The 22,239-nt window shown below is 36.5% G+C and overlaps 1 protein-coding gene across 1 annotated transcript; it reads left to right on the forward strand.

The window, feature by feature from the left end:
* Positions 1 to 1,732: 1,732 nt before the first annotated feature.
* Positions 1,733 to 20,646, forward strand: LOC123902724 (protein SPIRRIG). Its single transcript, XM_045952511.1, has 19 exons — positions 1,733 to 2,912; positions 4,026 to 4,095; positions 4,199 to 4,284; positions 4,859 to 4,994; positions 5,093 to 5,149; positions 5,435 to 5,614; positions 5,986 to 6,177; positions 6,301 to 6,366; positions 7,672 to 7,786; positions 7,908 to 9,070; positions 9,274 to 9,976; positions 10,051 to 10,153; positions 10,254 to 11,365; positions 11,461 to 13,111; positions 13,249 to 16,338; positions 16,631 to 16,939; positions 17,265 to 17,571; positions 17,670 to 17,816; positions 18,852 to 20,646. Exons 1-19 carry the CDS (start codon positions 2,737 to 2,739, stop codon positions 20,028 to 20,030), a joined length of 10,842 nt encoding a protein of 3,613 aa, XP_045808467.1. The 5' UTR covers positions 1,733 to 2,736; the 3' UTR covers positions 20,031 to 20,646.
* The last annotated feature ends 1,593 nt before the right edge of the window (positions 20,647 to 22,239 follow it).

Here is a 22,239-nt window from a genome sequence, read left to right on the forward strand (position 1 = left end):
CAATATAAATATTTTAGCATGCATGCATAGAAAATTCTAAATGCTAATTAACTTACTCCAAAAACCTCCTAAAGTTAGGTCTATTAGCTATGTAAAAGATTTATCCTAACATGTAATTTTTTGAAATGTATAAACACATATTTTTTTCTTCAACCATTTTTTTTTATCCTTGACACCAAATCATTTCTCAAAGTAGCATAAATTTTATCGCACTGGTTGATCAAAGTAAAAAAAGAAAAAAAAGTTAATAATAATAAAAAACGTCAATAGAGATTTTGCGAAGAAAAGAAAATCAATAGAGATAGTTCATCACCTATTCATCAACAAACAACATATTCATAGACATAACTTATGTTAGTTTGTATATGTCTGTTATATTCCACATATGAACTAATCTAACTTTCAACTTCAAATTTGTTTGTCCAGCTACTATACAACACATGAGTGTATAAGAGCCATGTTTTGAAATAATGATTGTTTTTTAACTAAAAGTTAAACTCAATAGAAATGTCTGTCATGCCTAAAGAACCAACTACTATTTATATGTACACTAACATAATGATAATTTAGAAAGAAGAAAAAAAACCTTCTAATCCTATATGTGGGTAATAATACCATAATACTAATCATAAGATAAAGATTGACCTTACGAATCCCACAAATGTCCATAACGGATTCTCATTAAGAAAATTATCATAACATCTAATTAATTTATTCAATTCCATTTGTATTTATTTGGATGGAGTTGTTTCATAGCCTAATAATTTATTCAATCCCATTTGTATTTATTTGGATGAAGCTGTTTCATATCATATCCTAATAATGCTATAATTCATATAAAAGAAAAATTTGTAAAAAAAAACTTGAAAAGTCATATAAATGTAAGTAGATGAAGAGTACGTAGAGATAGAGATGACAATGACATAAGTGGCTTATGTGAATTATGGTTTAGATGAGTAGTAGGAGAACTATCTAGGAATTATATATATAAAACTTGAAAAGTCATATAAATGTAGGTATATGAAGAGTACATAGAGATGACAATGATATAATATAAGGAAGTGATGTGACATTATTGAGTGATTTAATTGAATATAAGTGACTTATGTGAATTAGGGTTTAGATGAGTAGTAGGAGAACTATCTAGGAATTATATATATATATATAAAGTGAGAATGTAAATACGCTCTAAAGTCGTGTGTGAAAGTCCAAGTATCAAATCTTGAGAAAACGACGGTCAAAACAGAACTCATAATAAATCAAATGAAAGTTTTTTTATTTTTTTTTATTTTATAATGTTATTACAAAATTATGATTCCAGATTTTGTCGTTTCAGTTACGCCAAATACACAAAAATAACAATGCTACCCTCCCTACTATTGTAATGTGCTCGTTTGTGGACATTTCAAAAATATTACTGTATTTTCAAACTTCAAAATTATAAAATTTAAAAGGACAAAGATGTAATTTAACTGTGATTTTATTTTTATTTTTTTTTGTCAAGTAGTCTAGTGGCCAGACTCACACATTTAAACGTGGAAAAATGTGGAATCTGGGGTTCGAACTCCGACCACATCATTAATGTCCTTGATAACTACCATTTGAGCTACACTTATGAGATACCATGATTTTATTTTTACTTAAAAATTAAAATAAAATAAAAATATGCCGAGAAAAAGAAAAAGGAACAAATGGAGACTAAACAAAAGAATGAAATGTCTCTATAATCTTCATGAAATTAATTCCATAAGAGAACCAAATAAATAAGGAAAAAAAAACCATAATCAAATCAAAATTCACCAACCCATTAAATTAATGAATAACAACAACAGGTCTTAGGTCACACCCAAATGTCAAAGGATGGAATATCCAAAGCCCTCACGATCCCATCAAATACTATTCAAACCCTAATTTGTAGACCAAGTCCTTCTTCATGAAGAAAAAAAGACCCAAGAGAGAGAGAGAGAAAAAGTGGGAGAGACGAGGCTTTCACGTCTTTGCTTCAATCACGGGATCCCACGTGGACCCTCCTTCCATTCGTGGACCCCACGCTGATGTGTCACACCTTCGGTGCAAAAAACTCAAAAAACAAACAAACTCAGATAACATAACATATCATCATAAACCATAGACTAATTCATTCATTCGTAATATATAAAAAATCATCAAAATCAAAATCCAAGAACGAACGAAAGGGTGTAAGTGTAACAATATAGAAAGAAATTTTCATTTCATCGAAGAACATAGAATTAGAAGCCGTCCAAAAACGCGATTTCTTTTATTAATCTCTTTTTTTTTCGTTCTCACTTCGGAAAAAAAAAAAACCTAAGCTGCATTTTTTTTTCTTCCCTTCTCTTCTTTCTCTCACCTCATAGCTTCTCTCCGCATTCTAGGGCTGCAAATTCCCGAAACATTTTCCGTAAAATTAGAAAAAATTAGATTCATCGAAACAACTTTCATAAAATTAAAATAAAAAATAAAAAAAAATCAACGCGGAGAACAACAAGAACAACAAAAAAAAACTCGTAATCGCGTAGATCGATCTTGCTAACATTTCCACCATTTTTGAATTTTGATCGAAACGCGAAACGCATTTTTTTGTTGTTGTTACAGCTGCGATTGGATTTGCAGAGTTTTTTTTTTTTGTGTTGATAATTTTTGAATGGTTTTTTCTTTTTCCCTTTTCGGAGGGAGGAAGGGAAATTGTTGGATCTGGTGAATGTTGAAAGAAGAACGATGAAATGGGTTACATTGCTTAAAGACTTTAAAGAGAAGGTTGGCCTTACTCAATCATCGCCAACTTCTACTTCTTCTTCTTCTTCTTCTGCTCCTCCTCCTTCTTCTCCTTCATCTTCTTCTCGTGATCACAATGCCTTTTCAGCTTCATTGATCTCTTCTTCATCTCCTAGAAGGTTTGTTTATGTCTATCTTTGCTTTTATTTTCCTTTTTTTTGCGTGTTTATATACATTTTTATGATTTATGTTTTTTTTGTTGTTCTGTGATTGAGGTTTTAGCTATGTGATTTTGTGTGTTATTGTTTCAGTTTGATGATTTGAGTATGCATTGGCTTTGATTTGCTTGAAAGATTAATTAATTGAATAAGTTGTTAGAAATTGATGAAATTGATTTGATTAGGGCAAGTAATATAGACTTAATTGGAGTTTAAAGATCGTTTGTTAGTTTTTATTTTCTGCTATTTTTTTCAATTTTTTTATGTGCTGTTTATCTCAGCTAGGGTTTAGTTGACGAAAGGGCGGAAAATTTCGGTCGTTGAAGTTGGAGTGCTTAGTCTGTGTGCGCCTGTTTTTTTTTGTTGATTTTGAGCTTATTATGTGGTTTAGTTGCATATTAGATTGTTTAACACACCCATATACAGAAGAAATTCTAACTTGGTCACATGGTTGGTTGAATTTTTCTATTTTGTGAGAGTGTTCAACTACATTTCCTTTAGTGCATTTTTTTTCTTTACTAATTACTAAATACTACTATGGTAGTAACATTCCATTTTGGTACTGGTGCCTTGTGCGCGTATAGTAGTTATTTGTCCGTTATGTAACGTTAACCGCAAGGTAGGTTTTTTCTACGTCATGGGTGCCTCAATTAGGGAATCAGGTTTGAATTTTGGACTATTTGGCTTATCTCCTTCTTTGGTTTTGGTCATTTATGACTGCCAAATGGTCAGGTTTATTGACTAGAATTAAAACATGTTTAGAATGATGAAAACAAATCACTTATTTCTTTCACACATTCATTCATCACTGAAAATGTAAGCTGCTGCATAATAAATTTATTGCAAAATGGTAGCTTTTGACAGATAGTAGAAAATGTCTTGCCTTGGTTTATACTACTGTTTGGTCTATTTTCATTATACTCTATGTTAAATTCTTTTTACCTTGTGTATCTTATTTCAAATTCCTGTATTTTTGTAATTGGTAAGAACCGATTCTTAGGAATGGTTTGATATTATGACATGCTTTGGTTATGAAGTTAGATGTGATTGTGACTTTCCTTTGCTTTAAATCAGGGACAGACATGAGCTGGAATTGGATTTCAAGAGATTCTGGGATGAGTTTCGGTCATCCAGCTCTGAGAAGGTTCTTATCATTGTTTGGTTTTTTTTTATGATCTAATGCATGTTTGTCCTGCGATGTTTAAGAGGATTAGGAGTTACTAATGCTCAATCTCCTTTTGTTGCAGGAAAAAGAAGCGGCCTTGAATTGGAGTATAGATGCTTTTTGTAGATTAGTAAAGCAGCAGGCTAATGTAGCTCAATTAGTTACCGTGTAAGGAAACAAAATCTCCTTATCTTCATTGCATTACTATACCTACCTTAATCTATATACAACTTCGTTGCTGTGAATGTAGGCTCATTCATGGTTTTGTTCACAGTGAAAAACCAAATCAAATTGAAAAATCGAATTGAACCGAAATAGTTTATTCACTGTTGGGACAATCGGGTCCTGCTCCAGATGTCTAGTCCTGAGCGTGAGGGTGTGTGTTAAGAGTCCCACACTGGATAAGATGAGAGATGATCTGGGCATGAGTTTATAAGTAGAGGTAGCCCTCACCTTACAAGCGGGTTTTGTAAGTTTGAGTTAGGTCCAACCCAAAGTTCTAAGAAAAACATTTTATAAAAATATGGATGGTATTTTCAGTTGAAGGAAAAAAACTGTCACATCCCTTCAATAGTAGATTTAAAGACACCATTATCATAAAAATACTTTGGATTTGGTTTGTGTCTTGCCATTTCTTTCTTAGAATTTTGAAAAACACAGACTGCATATTTTGAAAAATATGTTATTCATCTTGGTTATTGGTGTTTGATAACTGACTTGCAATGATGTTGATGGTGAACAGGTTAGTTGAAACACATATATTCTCTTTTGTTGTGGGACGAGCGTTTGTAACGGATATAGAGAAGTTAAAAATCAGCAGCAAAACAAGAACTTTGGATGTTGCTCAAGTTTTAAAGTTTTTCTCTGAAGTCACAAAGGTTTGTTTATGAGATTTCTTCAATGGGATTAGTATTTGTTGCTGCTAATTATTTTGTTCTATCAATTATATTTTGGTGATGGATACTCTTCTGTGCAGGATGACATCAGTCCAGGAGCAAATTTATTAACCTCGGTGGGAATCCTTGTATCTGGGGTATGCTTCTTAAAAGATTTAGTGGCAAGTCACTATATTAGGAACAACACAGTTGTGTTTTCGTCTGAAATATCTGTTGTTTGTTTGATGGAAGTCTCAGTTTAATTAATATTTCTGACCTTTGTTATTCTTTTACTGTAGAGTTTAAATCAATTAGGTTTGTTGTTTAGTGTGGTAACTGCTTGGGGGTTGCTTAATAATCATCGGATAGTTTTTCATAATCGCAGTATCATACATTTGTTATTTTGAGCACTAAGTTGTAGTTTTATTGTGTATTCTGTACAGCCTATTGACAAGCAATCTCTACTTGACTCTGGAATATTTTGCTGTCTCATTCATGTTCTCAATGCTCTTCTCGATCCCGATGTAACCATTCAAAGGCCAAATAGTACCACTGATCATGCTGAACAGTTGGACTTACAAAAAGAATATAATGGTGATGTTGGGCAAAACCGGCGGCTTGAGGTTCCTTTCTCCTCATGATATATGTACCTTCTGTATCTCGTTTGTGTTTTTGCACATGGATGACCCACAATTTTATCTTAAATTAGTTTTTCCTTTCCTTGTTTATGACAGACTTAAGCTTGACATGTCTTAGATAAAATGAGTTTTTTTTTTTTTTACTCGAGATAAAATGAATTTATTAACAACTAATGGGAGACTTTAATCTTAATCTTGTGTTATTGTCATACAAGATCTTGATTCTGTCTAGTCCAAAACCCTTACAATAGAAGACAAACATAAAAACATTACTTCATTATGAGTATATAATTCGATAGTTCAGGTCCCATTTGTTCATTTTTTTAATTTGCACTTCAATCTATTTTCTTATGCAGGTAGAGGGAAGTGTCGTGCATATCATGAAAGCACTAGCAAGCCATCCATCAGCAGCTCAGAGTTTGATAGAGGATGATTCACTTCAGTTGCTTTTTCAAATGGTTGCCAAGGGGTCTTTGATTGTTTTCCTTCGTTATAAGGAAGGGCGTATTCCATTGCACAGCATACAACTTCATAGACATGCTATGCAGGTATAGTGGGGTGCGCTTGTCTGCTGTGGTGAAAATTTTATAAATGTTTATGGTTAGTAGTTTGAGCTGATCCTATGCTTCTGGTGTTTAATATTAATGCTGCTGCTGTTTATATAATTTTAGATACTTGGTCTTCTTTTGGGAAATGACAATGGAAGCACAGCCAAATATATCCGCAAGCATCACCTGGTATGTCATTGACTTTCAAATCTTAATACTTTTTGTATGTCAAGTAACTCTTCTTACAACACCAACCTTATACTTTTTGTTTATATATTAATATCAGGCAAAGTCTATGGTGCACAAGTAAGTTAAGTTGTGCACCATGCACAAGTCACCGAAAATACTATAACGAATACGAATTTTACAAAATTCACCGTTGGATTAAAAGTTTATATCGTATAGATCATCCATAATTTTTTTAAAAAAAATTGAAAATCATTTGATATGTTATTGAGACCCGTCAAAATTAACGGTTTTTGGATTTTTATTGAATACCGTTAATCCTGATGGGTCTCAATAACATATCAAATGATTTTAAAAAAAATTTAAAAAATTTATGAATGATCTAAACGATATAAACTTTCTATCCAACGGTGGATTTTGTAAAATTCGAATTCGTTATAAAAATATCGAAGACTTGTGCACCATGCACCACTTAATCAAGTGGTGCATGTTAGACAAAGCCTTAATATCATGTAGTTTGTGTTCAGATTATGCCAATGTTCAACATTAATGATGGGCGAGTATTGGTTGCTGTGATTCTAGGATTTGAATTTTGTTTTGAATGATCTCTTTTTGTTACTTTATCTTTGTCATTATAATCTAAAATCAAGAGAAAACTAGTATGCAAAGCCATAGTTGTAGTTTTCAAGAAATAACATCACATTTATGTCCCTTGTACTGTGAAATCATGTATAGGTAAAATATATTGCATTTTTGGTGCATAAATATGTTTTATAATGGAGATGTGAACATGCAAAGCTTTAGGAAAGTGCAGAGGAGGAAAACGTATAAACATGTGGCTAGGGTGTTAACTATTTTGGCTTGGGGAGAAACTAAAAATAATCCAAAATAATTGGATTACAAAAGCTATAGGAACCACAGTCCGTTCTGTTAATTGGTCGATTTTCTTTTCTTATCATTTGTTACTCCTCAAAGAATAGACAAGGCAATCAACCTATATATAGGCATGTACGCCTAAACACATGTAGAAAATTGTGAAAGTTTTCTGTTAGCTTGCAAAACTGTTGCAACCACCCTACAACTCTAGAGGTGCATTGAAGTTAGTCCAGTTCTTAATGAACTAGATAACTTTATGTTTGAAAATTTCTCGCCTACTTATCATGTTGGATAATGTTCAGGTCCATATCTGAAATTAGTATATACTGCTCTTATCATTGTTGTAGGATATTGCATCGATAATTGTTCAGTGTTCATATAGTCATTTTATGCATCTGAAATAAACCCTGAATGCACCTTTGCTCAATGCAGATAAAAGTTCTTTTAATGGCTGTGAAAGATTTTGATCCTGATTGTGGAGATTCTGCTTATACTGTAGGCATTGTCGACTTGTTACTCAAGTGTGTTGAATTGTCATATAGAGCTGGTAATTTTCTAATTGTTATATACTTTTAACAGTATCATTATCTAATTGTCTAAAAGCTTTGAATGTATTTCTTTTTCCCGTTGGTGCTGGCTTGTTCTGATTTCTTAATTTTATTTTGCAGAGGCTGGTAGTGTCAGACTACGAGAGGATATACATAATGCCCATGGATATCAATTCCTTGTTCAATTCGCACTAACTCTTTCCAACATGACAGAAAGTCAGGGCTTTCAATCTATTCCTTCCGACGATGACAAAGATGTAGCTTTAGATGGGTCCCAAAATAGCAGAGGACAAAATTTCAATGAACAAGAAAAGTCTTCCATTCGATATCTTTCACCCACTCTGTCTAGGATGTTAGATGTTCTTGTTAGTCTAGCTCAAACTGGGACAACTGAGTCTCCACGTACCTATGGGGGTAAGGGCCATAAATCTTCTCAGAGCAAGGGTGGTGGTCATAGCAAAAGTCGTACCTTATCTAGTGATTGGTTTGGTGATGAATTATGGGAGAAGGACAATGATAAAATTAAGGACCTTGAAGCAGTCCAGATGTTGCAAGATATTCTCCTCAAAGCCAGTAACCAGGAGTTGCAGGCCGAAGTATTAAATAGACTGTTCAAAATTTTTTCAGGTCATTTGGAGAACTATAAGTTGTGTCAACAATTACGCACTGTTCCACTTTTAATCCTAAACATGGCTGGTTTTCCTTCCTCTTTGCAAGAGATAATTTTGAAGATTCTTGAGTATGCTGTGACTGTTGTAAATTGCGTACCTGAGCAAGAGTTACTTTCACTTTGTTGCTTGTTGCAGCAGCCAATAACATCAGAGTTGAAGCAGACAATACTTTCTTTCTTTGTAAAACTCTTGTCCTTTGACCAACAGTACAAGAAAGTTCTGCGAGAAGTTGGTGTTTTGGAAGTTATGTTAGATGATTTGAAGCAGCACAGGATATTAGGTCCAGATCAACAGAATGTTAACTTCAACCAGCTAGAGAGGAAAAATAGCTCAAGCAGCTTCAAGAAGCATATGGGCAATAAGGATGTTATTATTACTTCACCCAAGCTTATGGAATCTGGTTCAGGGAAGTTTCCTATTTTTGATGTTGAAGCTACAATTTCTGTTGCCTGGGACTGCATGGTATCTTTGTTGAAGAAAGCTGAGGCCAATCAAGCTTCATTCCGCTCCGCTACTGGTGTGGCTGCCATGCTGCCATTTTTGGTGTCTGATATACATCGTCCAGGGGTTCTCAGGATATTGTCGTGTCTTATAATTGAAGATACTTCCCAGGTTTGTTGACACATTTTATAAAATTTTCAAATTTTAAATTGTGTTTGTGCATATTAGCTTATATAAATTAGACTGCTATTAGTTAGAAAAATATTATTCTTGAATGTGCTATTTGTCTTGGGATGCAGATTGCCTTTAAGATACTTTATTTCTCACTTGATATCACCAAGATGATTATCTTATCTGATTATAACTTTTTCCAGGCTCATCCTGAAGAATTAGGCGTGTTGGTTGAAATTTTAAAAAGTGGAATGGTAACTAGTGCTTCGGGATCCCAGTACCCCCGGCTTTCCCTTGATGCTAAATGCGACACTATGGGAACAATGTGGCGTATCTTGGGAGTTAATAACTCCGCTCAGAAGGTTTTTGGTGAAGCCACTGGTTTTTCTCTATTGCTTACGACACTCCATGGGTTCCAAAGTGATGGTGGAGACTTGGACCAATCTTCATTGAATTTTTATGTAAAGGTGTTTACCTATTTGCTGCGAGTTGCAACCGCTGGAGTGTCTGACAATGCTGTTAATAGAATGAAACTGCATGCAATTATATCATCACAAACTTTCTTTGATCTTCTGTGTGAGTCTGGCTTACTTTGTGTGGAGCATGAGAAACAAGTCATCCAGTTGATGTTAGAACTTGCTCTTGAAATAGTGATTCCGCCTTTCTTAGCATCAGAAGGTTTAACAAAATCAAATGCAATTGACAACGAGTCTTCTCAGAATCTTTTATTGACTCCGTCAGGTCCAATTAACCCTGATAAAGAGCGAGTTTACAATGCTGGTGCCGTTAAGATTTTGATCCGTTCATTATTGATGTTCACTCCTATAGTGCAGTTAAAACTTTTAGACTTAATTGAACAGCTGGCTCGTGCTGGGCCCTTTAATCTGGAAAGCCTCACCTCAGCAGGTATTTTCTACACTGTTTACTTCAATGCATTTATTTGCTACTCTTTATGCTCACTTTTTTCCTGGTATCTATAGGTTGTGTGGAACTTTTGCTGGAAACAATCCATCCTTTTCTTCTGGGCTCATCTTCCTTACTCTCTCGTGCATTGAAGATTGTGGAAGTCCTTGGTTCTTACAGGTAGGTCGCATGTTTTTATTGGCTATTCTCTAAAGTTAATACATCCATTTAATAAGCCCCCCTATTTATAGTTGAATAATAATACATTTCTGTTGATTAGGCTATCTGCATCTGAACTTCGTACGCTCTTCAGATATGTTATGCAAATGAGGCTGAAAAGTTCTGGTCATATAATTGTTGAAATGATGGAAAAATTAATTTTGATGCAAGACATGTCCTCAGAAAATATCTCTCTAGCACCGTTTATGGAGATGGATATGAGCAAGATTGGACATGCTGCCATTCAGGTCTCGTTGGGTGAAAGATCATGGCCTCCAGCTGCTGGTTATTCATTTGTTTGTTGGTTCCAGTTTCAAAACTTTTTGAAGTCGCCGTCAAAAGATTCCGACCCTTCTAAAGTTGTCCCTTCCAAGAAGCGCTCTGGCCCTAATGGACTGCAGGAGCGACAGATCTTAAGGATTTTTTCTGTTGGTGCTACTAACAACGATGATGCAACCTATGCTGAACTTTATCTACAGGAGGATGGCATTCTAACTCTTGCAACCAGCAACTCTTCCTCCTTATCATTTTCTGGTTTAGAACTTGAGGAAGGAAGGTGGCATCACCTTGCAGTCGTTCACAGCAAACCAAATGCTCTTGCTGGGCTGTTTCAAGCTAGTGTTGCATATGTTTATCTAAATGGGAAGTTAAGGCACACTGGGAAGTTAGGATATTCACCCTCTCCACCTGGTAAACCTTTGCAAGTTACAGTTGGGACATCAGTTGGCAATGCAAGAGTTAGTGACTTAGCATGGAAACTACGCTCTTGCTATCTTTTTGAGGAAGTGCTTACACCCGGCTGTATTTGTTTCATGTATATACTTGGTAGAGGATATAGAGGACTCTTTCAGGACACATACCTTCTACAATTTGTACCTAACCAGGCCTGTGGTGGTGGTAGTATGGCCATATTAGATTCTTTAGATGCTGATTCGACTTTGGCTGCCAATGGTCAGAGAGTGGAAGCTACTAGTAAGCAGGGAGACCTAAAGGCAGATGGAAGTGGAATTGTCTGGGATTTGGAGAGACTTGGAAACCTTTCTTTACAGCTTTCAGGAAAGAAACTCATTTTTGCATTTGATGGAACTTCTACAGAATTTATTCGATCTTCAGGTAGTTTTTCAGTGCTCAATTTGGTTGATCCTATGTCAGCTGCTGCGTCTCCTATTGGAGGTTTGTAACTAAATTTATAAAGTTACATATTTTGTTTCTTTCTCCAGTTGGAATTGTTTCTTCAATCAGTTTTATTGACAAATTTGGGGTTGCAGGTATTCCACGTTTTGGACGTCTCTGTGGAGATACTTACATTTGCAAGCAAGATGTAATTGGAGAGACTATCCGTCCTATTGGTGGGATGGAGCTTGTCCTTGCTCTTGTTGAAGCTGCAGAAACTAGGGATATGCTGCATATGGCTCTGATTCTACTTGCCTGTGCACTTCACCAAAATCATCAAAATCTTAAGGACATGCAAACATATAGGGGATACCACCTGCTTGCTCTTTTTTTGCGTCGTAGAATGTCATTATTCGACATGCAATCTCTTGAAATCTTCTTTCAGATTGCTGCCTGTGAAGCTTCCTTTTCTGAACCCAAAAAGTTGGAAACTACCCAGACTAACTTGTCTCCTGGTGCATCACTGCAGGAAGCCAGTCTTGAGGATAATTTTTTGTCTAAGTTTAATGATGAAAATTCTTCAGATGGGTCTGAAGGAGACATGGATGATTTTTCTGTACCAAAAGATTCATTTAGTCATATTTCAGAGCTAGAAAATACGGATATTGCTGCAGAAACTTCAAATTGCATTGTGTTGTCAAATGCAGACATGGTTGAGCATGTCTTGTTGGACTGGACATTATGGGTAACAGCCTCAGTTTCAATTCAAATTGCATTACTTGGTTTTCTTGAAAACTTAGTGTCTATGCATTGGTACAGAAATCATAACCTTACAATTTTGCGTCGAATCAACCTTGTTCAACATTTACTAGTTACATTGCAACGGGGTGATGTTGAAGTTCCTGTCCTTGAAAAATTGGTTGTGTTGCTTGGGGTCATTTTGGAAGATGGCTTTCTATCTTCTGAGCTTGAAAATGTGGTGAGATTTGTGATAATGACATTTGATCCACCAGGGTTGGCTCCACAACGTCCAATTATGAGAGAGTCAATGGGAAAGCATGTGATTGTCAGAAATATGTTGCTGGAGATGCTTATTGATCTACAAGTCACAATTAAATCAGAAGAGTTGCTTGAGCAGTGGCATAAACTTGTTTCTTCTAAGTTAATTACATATTTTCTTGATGAAGCAGTTCATCCAACAAGTATGAGATGGGTCATGACTTTACTTGGCGTGTGTCTTACTTCTTCTCCAACTTTTGCACTTAAATTTCGAACCGGTGGAGGTTATCAAGGTTTGGTTCGGGTGCTCCCCAGTTTCTATGATTCCCCAGATATCTATTATATTTTGTTCTGTTTGATATTTGGCAAGCCAGTTTATCCAAGGTTACCAGAGGTCCGCATGTTGGACTTTCATGCCCTTATGCCAAATGATGGAAACTATATGGAACTTAAGTTTGTAGAATTGTTGGATGCCGTGGTTGCTATGTCAAAAACTACTTTTGATAGAGTAAGCATGCAGTCAATGCTTGCCCACCAAACTGGTAATCTTTCCCAGGCTGGTGCGAGCCTTGTGGCTGAGCTCGTAGAGGGAAATTCAGACATGACTGGTGAGCTTCAAGGAGAAGCTCTTATGCACAAGACCTATGCTGCTCGCCTTATGGGTGGAGAGGCATCAGCTCCTGCTGCTGCAACTTCTGTTCTAAGATTTATGGTTGATCTGGCTAAGATGTGCCCCCCTTTTACTGCTGTGTGTAGGCGTCCAGAATTTCTGGAAAGCTGCATTGATTTGTATTTTTCTTGTGCAAGGTTTGTTTTGAGATGACCTCTTGGTATCTATTTTGCATTACTTCTCTTAGATTTCCTACCCCTATCATAGGTTGCTGTTTACATTATTGCATGGAATGTGAGTTATTTTTATTGAACAAAATCTTTTGTGCTTTCAGGGCTGCACATGCTGTTAAAATAGCCAAAGAACTCTCTGCAGTGACGGAAGAAAAAACCTTGAATGATGGTGATGATACCTGCAGTTCCCAAAATACATTTTCAAGCTTGCCTCAGGATCAGGATCAGTCTGTTAAAACCTCCATTAGTGTCGGTAGCTTTCGTCAAGGGCAGGTAAGTTCTAGTTCTGATGATATTGCTGCACCAACAAACTCTATGGTTGGTGAGAAATCAGACAATAATGTCACTGTAACTAAGCCAGAGTCAAATGTTACTGTAACTGAGCCAGAGTCAAATAAATCTGTCCATGAAGATACACAAACTGTTCAGAGCTTGGATGGTGATAATGCTGATCAGGGCTCTGTCTCTTCTAGTGCACATGAGTTTAGCTTTCACAGTATCAAAGGCAATTTGGACATTAAACTGCCAACAGCAGATTCCCAGAGTTCTGCATCTTTTGCCGTTCTGGATTCTCCCGTTTTTTCAGAAAAGTCTAGTTCTAGAATTCCCCTTACACCTTCTTCTTCGTCACCAGTTGTTGCGTTAACAACTTGGCTAGGAAGCTCAAACCATCATGAAGCAAAATCTCCCTTAACTGCTACTCCTTCCTTCAATTCTACAATGTCTGCTGGGGAATTTGATTCAACTTCAAACCCGAAGTCTAATTTTCAAGGACCATCTGCTGCAAATGCTTACTTTACGGTAACCTCAAAGCTTCTTTTGGATATAGATGATTCTGGCTATGGTGGTGGTCCATGCTCTGCAGGAGCTACTGCTGTGTTAGATTTCATTGCAGAAGTCCTTTCTGATTTTGTGACAGAGCAGGTGAAAGCGTCACAGCTTATAGAGAATATCTTGGAAACTGTTCCTCTATATATTGATAGTGAATCTGTGTTGGTTTTCCAAGGACTGTGCCTTGGGAGATTTATAAACTTCCTTGAGAGGCGACTGTTACGTGATGATGAAGAAGACGAGAAAAAGTTGGATAAAATTCGTTGGTCGTCAAATTTGGATGCTTTGTGTTGGCTGATAGTGGATCGTGTATACATGGGTGCTTTTCCTCAACCTTCAGGGGTACTGAAAACTCTTGAGTTCTTATTGTCGATGTTGCAATTGGCAAACAAAGATGGTAGAATTGAAGAAGCTGCTCCCAGTGGAAAGAGGATCTTATCAATTTCAAGAGGAAGTAAGCAACTTGAGGCTTATATTCATTCAATTCTTAAGAACACTAATCGGATGATATTATATTGCTTCCTCCCAAATTTTTTAGTTAGTATAGGGGAGGATGATCTCCTTTCACGGTTGGGTTTTCTTGCTGAACCTAAAAAGAGACCGTCCTCAACTTCTTCTCAAGATGATTCAGCGATTGATATATACACTGTCTTGCAATTATTGGTTGCTCATAAAAGAATAATATTCTGTCCCAGCAATACCGATACAGATCTCAATTGCTGTCTATGTGTGAATCTAGTATCTCTTCTCTGTGATGAAAGACATAATGTACAGAATATTGCTATTGATGTGTTCAAGTATCTTCTGGTACATAGGAGGGCTGCATTAGAAGACTTGCTTGTTTCTAAACCTAATCAAGGACAGCAACTTGATGTACTTCATGGTGGTTTTGATAAATTATTGACTAGAAGTTTATCTGAGTTTTCTGAGTGGTATCAGAATACTCAACAGGTTGTCAATAAGGTATTGGAGCAGTGTGCTTGCATTATGTGGGTGCAGTATATTGCAGGATCAGCAAAGTTTCCAGGAGTAAGAATCAAAGGGATAGACGGTCGTCGAAAGAGGGAAATGGGAAAGAAATCTCGAGAAGCTGCAAAATTAGATTTAAGGCACTGGGAGCAGGTAAATGAGCGAAGATATGCACTAGATTTAGTTCGTGATGCAATGTCCACTGAGTTGAGAGTTGTTAGGCAAGATAAGTATGGATGGATTCTGCATGCTGAGAGTGAGTGGCAATGCCATCTTCAGCAACTTGTGCATGAACGAGGGATATTCCCTGTCATTAAATCCACTTTAACAGAAGAGCCAGAATGGCAGCTTTGTCCAATTGAAGGTCCCTATCGAATGCGGAAAAAACTTGAGTGCTGTAAACTTAAAATTGATACCATACAAAATATTCTTGATGGACGGTTTGAATTAGAGAAACTAGAATTGTCGAAAGGAAAACATGAAAATGATCCTGATGCATCTGATTCGAAACCTTATTTTCCAATGTTGACTGATGGTGACAAACCGAATAGTTCTGATGGTGGGCTGTTTGAACCTTTCTTTGATGATAAGTTGGGGAGTGTTAGAGATGCAGTTTCTGAGAAGAATGAGTGGAATGACGACATGGCTAGTAGCATGAATGAAGCAAGCCTGCATTCTGCTCTTGAGCATGGTGCCAAGTCTAGTATAGTATCAGTTCCGATTGGAGCAAGCACAGTAGGAAGATCTGATATGGGATCTCCGAGGCAATCTTCTTCTGTGAAAGTTGACGATCCTAAGATTGCCGATGACAAGTCTGATAAAGAAGTGCATGATAATGGTGAATACTTAATCAGACCTTTTCTGGAACCTTTTGAGAAAATAAGATTTAAATATAACTGTGAACGGGTTGTAGGACTTGACAAACATGATGGTATATTCCTGATAGGTGAATTCTGTTTGTATGTGATTGAAAACTTCTATATTGATGACTCTGGTTGCTTTTGGGAGAAGGAATGTGAAGATGAACTCTCAATCATTGATCAGGCTTTGGGTGTGAAGAAAGATGTTAGTGGCAGTTTAGATTTTCAATCCAAATCAACTTTGTCATGGAGCACAACTGCTAAATCATTGGTTGGGGGAAGGGCATGGGCTTACAGTGGTGGTGCATGGGGAAAGGAAAAACTATATACCAGTGGAAACCTACCTCATCCTTGGCGCATGTGGAAGCTTGATAGTGTTCATGAGATTTTGAAGCGTGATTACCAGCTTCGTCCTGTTGCTGTTGAAATATTTAGCATGGATGGATGTAATGATCTTTTGGTCTTCCATAAAAAAGAGAGAGAAGAAGTTTTTAAAAATCTAGTGGCCATGAATCTTCCACGGAATAGCATGTAAGTTATTCTATTGGCCTCAGTGATTTGTTACCGCATTTTTGTCGCCAATTTTGTGTTTATCATATTTCTAGCAAGTAGCATAGTTCTTTTGACTTCATTGCTGGTTTGGGACTTGGGCATATATGCTGCAATATTGATGATGAATTTTAGCATAAAAATCTAAAGACTGGAAATATGTGCTTTCACTCGAGCCAGCACAGCACTTCTCTTCTTTAGATGCTTTATTGTCGTGTCATACATTTGTCGTTTTGCATTGTTTTTTTTAACATTGTTGTTTGCATTATATCAGGCTGGACACAACTATTTCCGGATCATCAAAACAAGAAAGCAATGAGGGCAGCCGTCTTTTCAAAGTAATGGCAAAATCCTTTTCAAAAAGATGGCAAAGTGGAGAAATAAGCAACTTCCAGTACCTCATGCATCTCAACACATTGGCAGGACGTGGATATAGTGATCTTACTCAATATCCTGTCTTTCCATGGGTCCTTGCGGATTATGAGAGTGAAAATCTTGATTTGTCTGACCCAAAAACATTCCGTAGGCTTGATAAACCAATGGGCTGTCAGACACCTGAAGGTGAAGAGGAATTTAAAAAAAGGTTGGTCCATACGAATTGAGGTCCAGATCTTGTCTCATGTTGCAACTTATCTTTGATTATATATGATGTGTTGTTTGCAATCATTACCTGGGGATTATTGGCAAACAATGTTTTGCTGAGTTTCTCGAAGCATGCTGATAAAATAAAATTTGTATACATAGATTCACAAACAATTTTTGTATTTGCAGGAAACTTATAGTTGTAAACTTATCATGATTTTATGTGTTTTCATTATATCATAGAAAACTATAAAATTGTAATCATGACACCTGATCTTATAAGATACTTTCCTTTCTGATATATGTCATTTTATTATTTTTATTAGATATGAGAGCTGGGATGATCCAGAGGTTCCAAAGTTTCATTATGGATCTCATTATTCTAGTGCTGGAATCGTCCTATTCTATCTCCTCCGTCTGCCCCCATTCAGTGCAGAGAATCAAAAGCTTCAGGGTGGTCAGTTTGACCATGCTGATCGCCTTTTCAATAGTGTAAGGGATACTTGGTTGAGTGCCGCTGGGAAGGGAAATACATCCGATGTGAAGGAACTGATTCCAGAATTTTTTTATATGCCCGAGTTCTTGGAGAATCAATTCAATCTTGACTTGGGGGAGAAACAGTCTGGCGAGAAGGTTATACCAGTCCAAAATATTATTGCTAATTTAAGTCTTCAAATCCAAAATGCAGTTTGAGTTACTAGTATATTTAATCACTGTGGTTTTTCTTTTAGGTTTGGGATGTTATCCTACCTCCATGGGCTAAAGGTAGCTGTCGAGAGTTCATCAGTAAGCATAGGGAAGCTCTTGAATCTGATTTTGTCTCAGAAAACTTGCATCACTGGATAGACCTTATTTTTGGATATAAGCAGAGAGGGAAGGTGGGTATTTTCATTTTGCTATACAGATACTTGTTCCCCATCTTGTTTGTCTGATCTCGTAATTTCTGTATCTAATTATTATATTGTTTAGTGTTATATTTATTTTTATTGAAGTTTTGCTCTATAATACAGATACTTGTTCCCCATCTTGTTTGACTGATCTATTTATATTGTGTATATTTTTTTTTAATAACTTACATTTACTATTTGTGGAAGGCATCTTGTTAGTTGTGCGACATGGCCATCATGAACTCCTGTGATGAATGATGTCTTTATGCTTACAACCTTCTTTACAACTTTTTTTTTTTTTTTTGAAACAACCTTCTTTACAACTTCAAATCTCATATATGCATCCATTCTGTCGATTGTCTTTGTGTGCAATATTAGCATTTTGAGTTGATCCATGTTGTGGTACTTTTTTTATTAAGGGCGTTCTGGCACGTAACACGCAATACTGTATTGACACTTGATTTTGACTTCCATGGTTATGTAATTTTCATTAATCTTTGAGGAGTGCTAGCAACACACTCCAATAACAAACACACTCTAACACACTTTTTTTTATTGGTTAAAATTTATGTGGGTCCCATAAAAGTTATATGGGTCCACATTTTTTTATGGGACCCATGTGAATTTCAACCAATAAAAAAGAGTGTGTTGGAGTGTGTTTGTTAAAGAGTGTGTTGCTAGCATTATTCTTAATCTTTTATGTTTTATTAATCATTGATTACAGGCCCATTTTTAGTAGCATCTCATATTAGTCAGAAATTTTATTGGAATTTTTCATTCAAAAGCTTAATCAAACACCCTGAAAGTTTTGAAAGCATATTTTTATTAAATAGCTAAATCGAACTGGCCTTGAATCCTTGCCCAAAACTTGTGTATATTCTATATTACATCACATGCATTTCCACATTTACTGATGATCCGGTCAAGAAATATGTTTTGACAAATGTGCTAACTCCATCTTCTCTATTCCAGAAATATCTTGTCTCATATGTTCCTAATATCTACTTTTTTCTGTACAATGGGCAGGCTGCTGAGGATGCAGTCAATGTGTTCTATCATTATACATATGAAGGAAGTGTAGACATAGACTCAGTTACAGATCCTGCCATGAAAGCATCCATTTTAGCACAAATCAATCATTTTGGGCAGACACCAAAGCAACTATTCCTCAAAGCTCATGTGAAAAGGCGAATAGACAGAAAACTTCCTCCCCATCCCCTTAAACATTCCATTCATCTTATTCCACATGAAATCCGCAAAAGTTCTTCACCTATCACTCAAATTGTTGCTCACTATGATAAAATTCTCATAGCAGGAACTAACAATTTGCTTAAACCAAGAACATATACCAAATATGTTGCTTGGGGTTTCCCTGATCGTAGCCTGAGATTTTTGAGTTACGAACAAGATAGACTTATTTCAACACATGAAAATTTACATGGAGGTAATCAAATTCAGTGTGCTAGTGTTAGCCATGATGGTCAGATTCTGGTTACTGGGGCAGATGATGGGCTTGTTAATGTTTGGAGGGTTAGTAAGTTTGGGCCCCGTGCCTTACGACGCTTGAAGTTGGAAAAGCCACTTTGTGGGCATACAGCCAAGATCACTTGCCTTCAAGTATGCCAGCCTTACATGCTTATTGTGAGTGGATCAGATGATTGCACAGTTATTATATGGGATCTCAGCTCGATGGCATTTGTACGGCAGCTCCCAGAATTCCCAGCACCGGTTTCAGCAATTTTTATTAATGAGTTGACTGGAGAGATTGTTACAGCAGCTGGTATTCTTCTGGCGGTTTGGAGTATCAATGGGGATTGCCTATCAATGATCAACACATCACAACTACCATCTGATTGTATTCTCTCAGTGACAAGCAGTACATTTTCTGATTGGCAGGAAACGAAGTGGTACGCAACAGGCCATCAGAGTGGTTCTGTCAAGGTGTGGCAAATGGTTCACTGCTCTGACCCAGATAGCTCCCTCAGCAAATCAGGTTCTGGTGCGTTTAGAGTGTTAAATCTTGGTGCAAAAGAACCAGAATATAGGTTGATCCTACGCAAGGTACTCAAGTTCCATAAGCATCCGGTTACTGCTCTTCATCTCTCAACCGATCTGAAACAGTTATTAAGTGGGGATTCAGGAGGGCATTTGCTTTCCTGGACACTACCTGATGAGAGTCTGCGAGGTTCATTTAAACAGGGGTGAAGCCGGTGACTGATATTTAATTGTGCTGACTTTGGCTTTTGAACAGCCTTTAATTGTTGAATCCTAACATTGGCTTCTGATGGATCTCAATTGTTGAAAGACGGATTCATGTTCCTAATTAGTGAAAACTGCAAAAGAATGCTGGCCGGATTGAAACAGGGCAAACAAGGTGGACAAGGAAAAGATGAGACTACACCACACCCAGAGAGCTAACAAGCTATATGCTATATGCGTGAAGAGTAGTACCATGTGTTCTGTGAAGAAAGCTGGGTGCTAAGTGGAAAAGGAGAAAGTAAATGTTGCCTGCGATTTTGTATTTTTGGTGACTGGTGGAAATATTTTGATTTTGCCAAGAGAGATCTACTGTTCTTTCTTTGATGTACATATGTGAAGCAGCTTGTAGTGTTGTGTATTTAAGTTGTATAGTAAAAAAGGCAAGTCATTAAGTGGAACGTGATTGAAATGATAGGCCTCATGAGAGGTATGGTTATGGGACAGTTGATGGGATGAGTATAATCCTTTCAATGGAAATTCTTTTTCCATAGTGACATTGGGGCATTTATTTTAATGTGCCCCTGAAAGTAAAGAAAGAAACTAAAAGGTCATTTTCCTTTGATTCGCATTGTCTGAATGTTACCCTCATTGTGTTCTTTGCTTGTTTTTTTTTTCTGTTCTTTTCTTTTAGCTGACAACATATAAAATTTGTTAAACGAGAGAGCACAAGTGAATTTTGATCTATATCAGAGAAAAGATAAATACAGGGAAATACATATCTTTTGGTGATGTTTTCTCTCCCCACCCCCCATGAATCTTTTATCCCCCTGAATTTCCAATTTTGCCCTTGAAAAAACTTCGGTTCGTAGAAACCGAAGTTTTTTTTTGCCTTGAAAACAAATTTCGGTTTCTAAAAACCGAAATTTACTCTGAATTTGCACTAGAAAAAATTCGGTTTCTGCGAACCGAATTTTTCTGCAAGGGCAAAATTGGAATATTGGGAGGTATAAAAGATTCATGGGAGGGGGGGAGAGAAAATATCTCTTTTGGTTAATTTTCTAAATCTAATTGGGCTGGGGTCACAAGGCTGGGGTCACAATAGAATCAAGTCCTACGGTATGACAGACGATCTTAATAGAGTATTAGACTTATCACACGGCTATATGACCAAAGATCAGGTCTCCGACCAAACTTCCCTTAGGGTCTGTTTGGTTTGAGGGAGAGAAAGTGGGAGGAAATAAAATTACGCAAACCAATGAATGAATACGCAACTCAATGAATGAATCTAGACTAGCTTTAACGGCTTCCGGTTTGGGTGGACAACCCGGCAAATAGACATCCACAAGAATTAGCTTATCCACACCCCGAACGGTACTATAAGAATCGGTAGTGAACATACCTCCTGTAATTGTACAGGCTCCCATAGCAATAACATATTTTGGTTCGGGCATTTGCTCATATAATCGAACTAAGGAAGGAGCCATTTTCATAGTTACGGTGCCCGCTGTTAAAATAAGGTCTGCCTGCCTAGGACTAGAGTGTGGTACCAGTCCATAACGATCAAAGTCAAATCGTGATCCTATTAATGAAGCAAATTCAATGAAGCAACAACTAGTGCCATAGAGAAGCGGCCATAAACTGGATAGTCTTGACCAATTTGAAAGATCATTTAATGTACAGTAGAAATAACTGAATTTTTGGTTTTTTGATCAAGTAAGGGAAACTCAATAGAATTCATAACTGTCTCAATGTTTTGTTTAATTGTCTAAATATTCAAGAATTAAGACCATTCTAATGCTCCCTTGCGCCATGCATAAACCAAACCAACAATTAGGATAAGCACGAAGATGAAAGCTTCGATAAATACGGATACCCCCAATACATCAAAACTCATTGCCCATGGGTAAAGAAAGACTGTTTCAACATCAAAAACAACAAAAACTAGGGCAAACATATAATAACGGATTTGAAATTGTAACCAAGCATCGCCTATTGGTTCTATTCCGGATTCATAACTAGAAAGTTTTTCTGGCCCTTTTCTAATCGGAGCTAATATTCCAGAAATAAGAAATGCGAAAATAGGAATAAAGATCGATATTATTAGAAATGTCCAAAAAATATCATATTCATAAAGCAAAAACATAAATGTACTCCTAATACATATTTCATCTTAATGCATAAGAATGTTGTAATATAAATTAATTAATCTTTACTG

The sequence above is a fragment of the Trifolium pratense genome, linkage group LG1 (assembly GCF_020283565.1).
Source record: "Trifolium pratense cultivar HEN17-A07 linkage group LG1, ARS_RC_1.1, whole genome shotgun sequence".
NCBI lineage: Eukaryota > Viridiplantae > Streptophyta > Magnoliopsida > Fabales > Fabaceae > Trifolium > Trifolium pratense.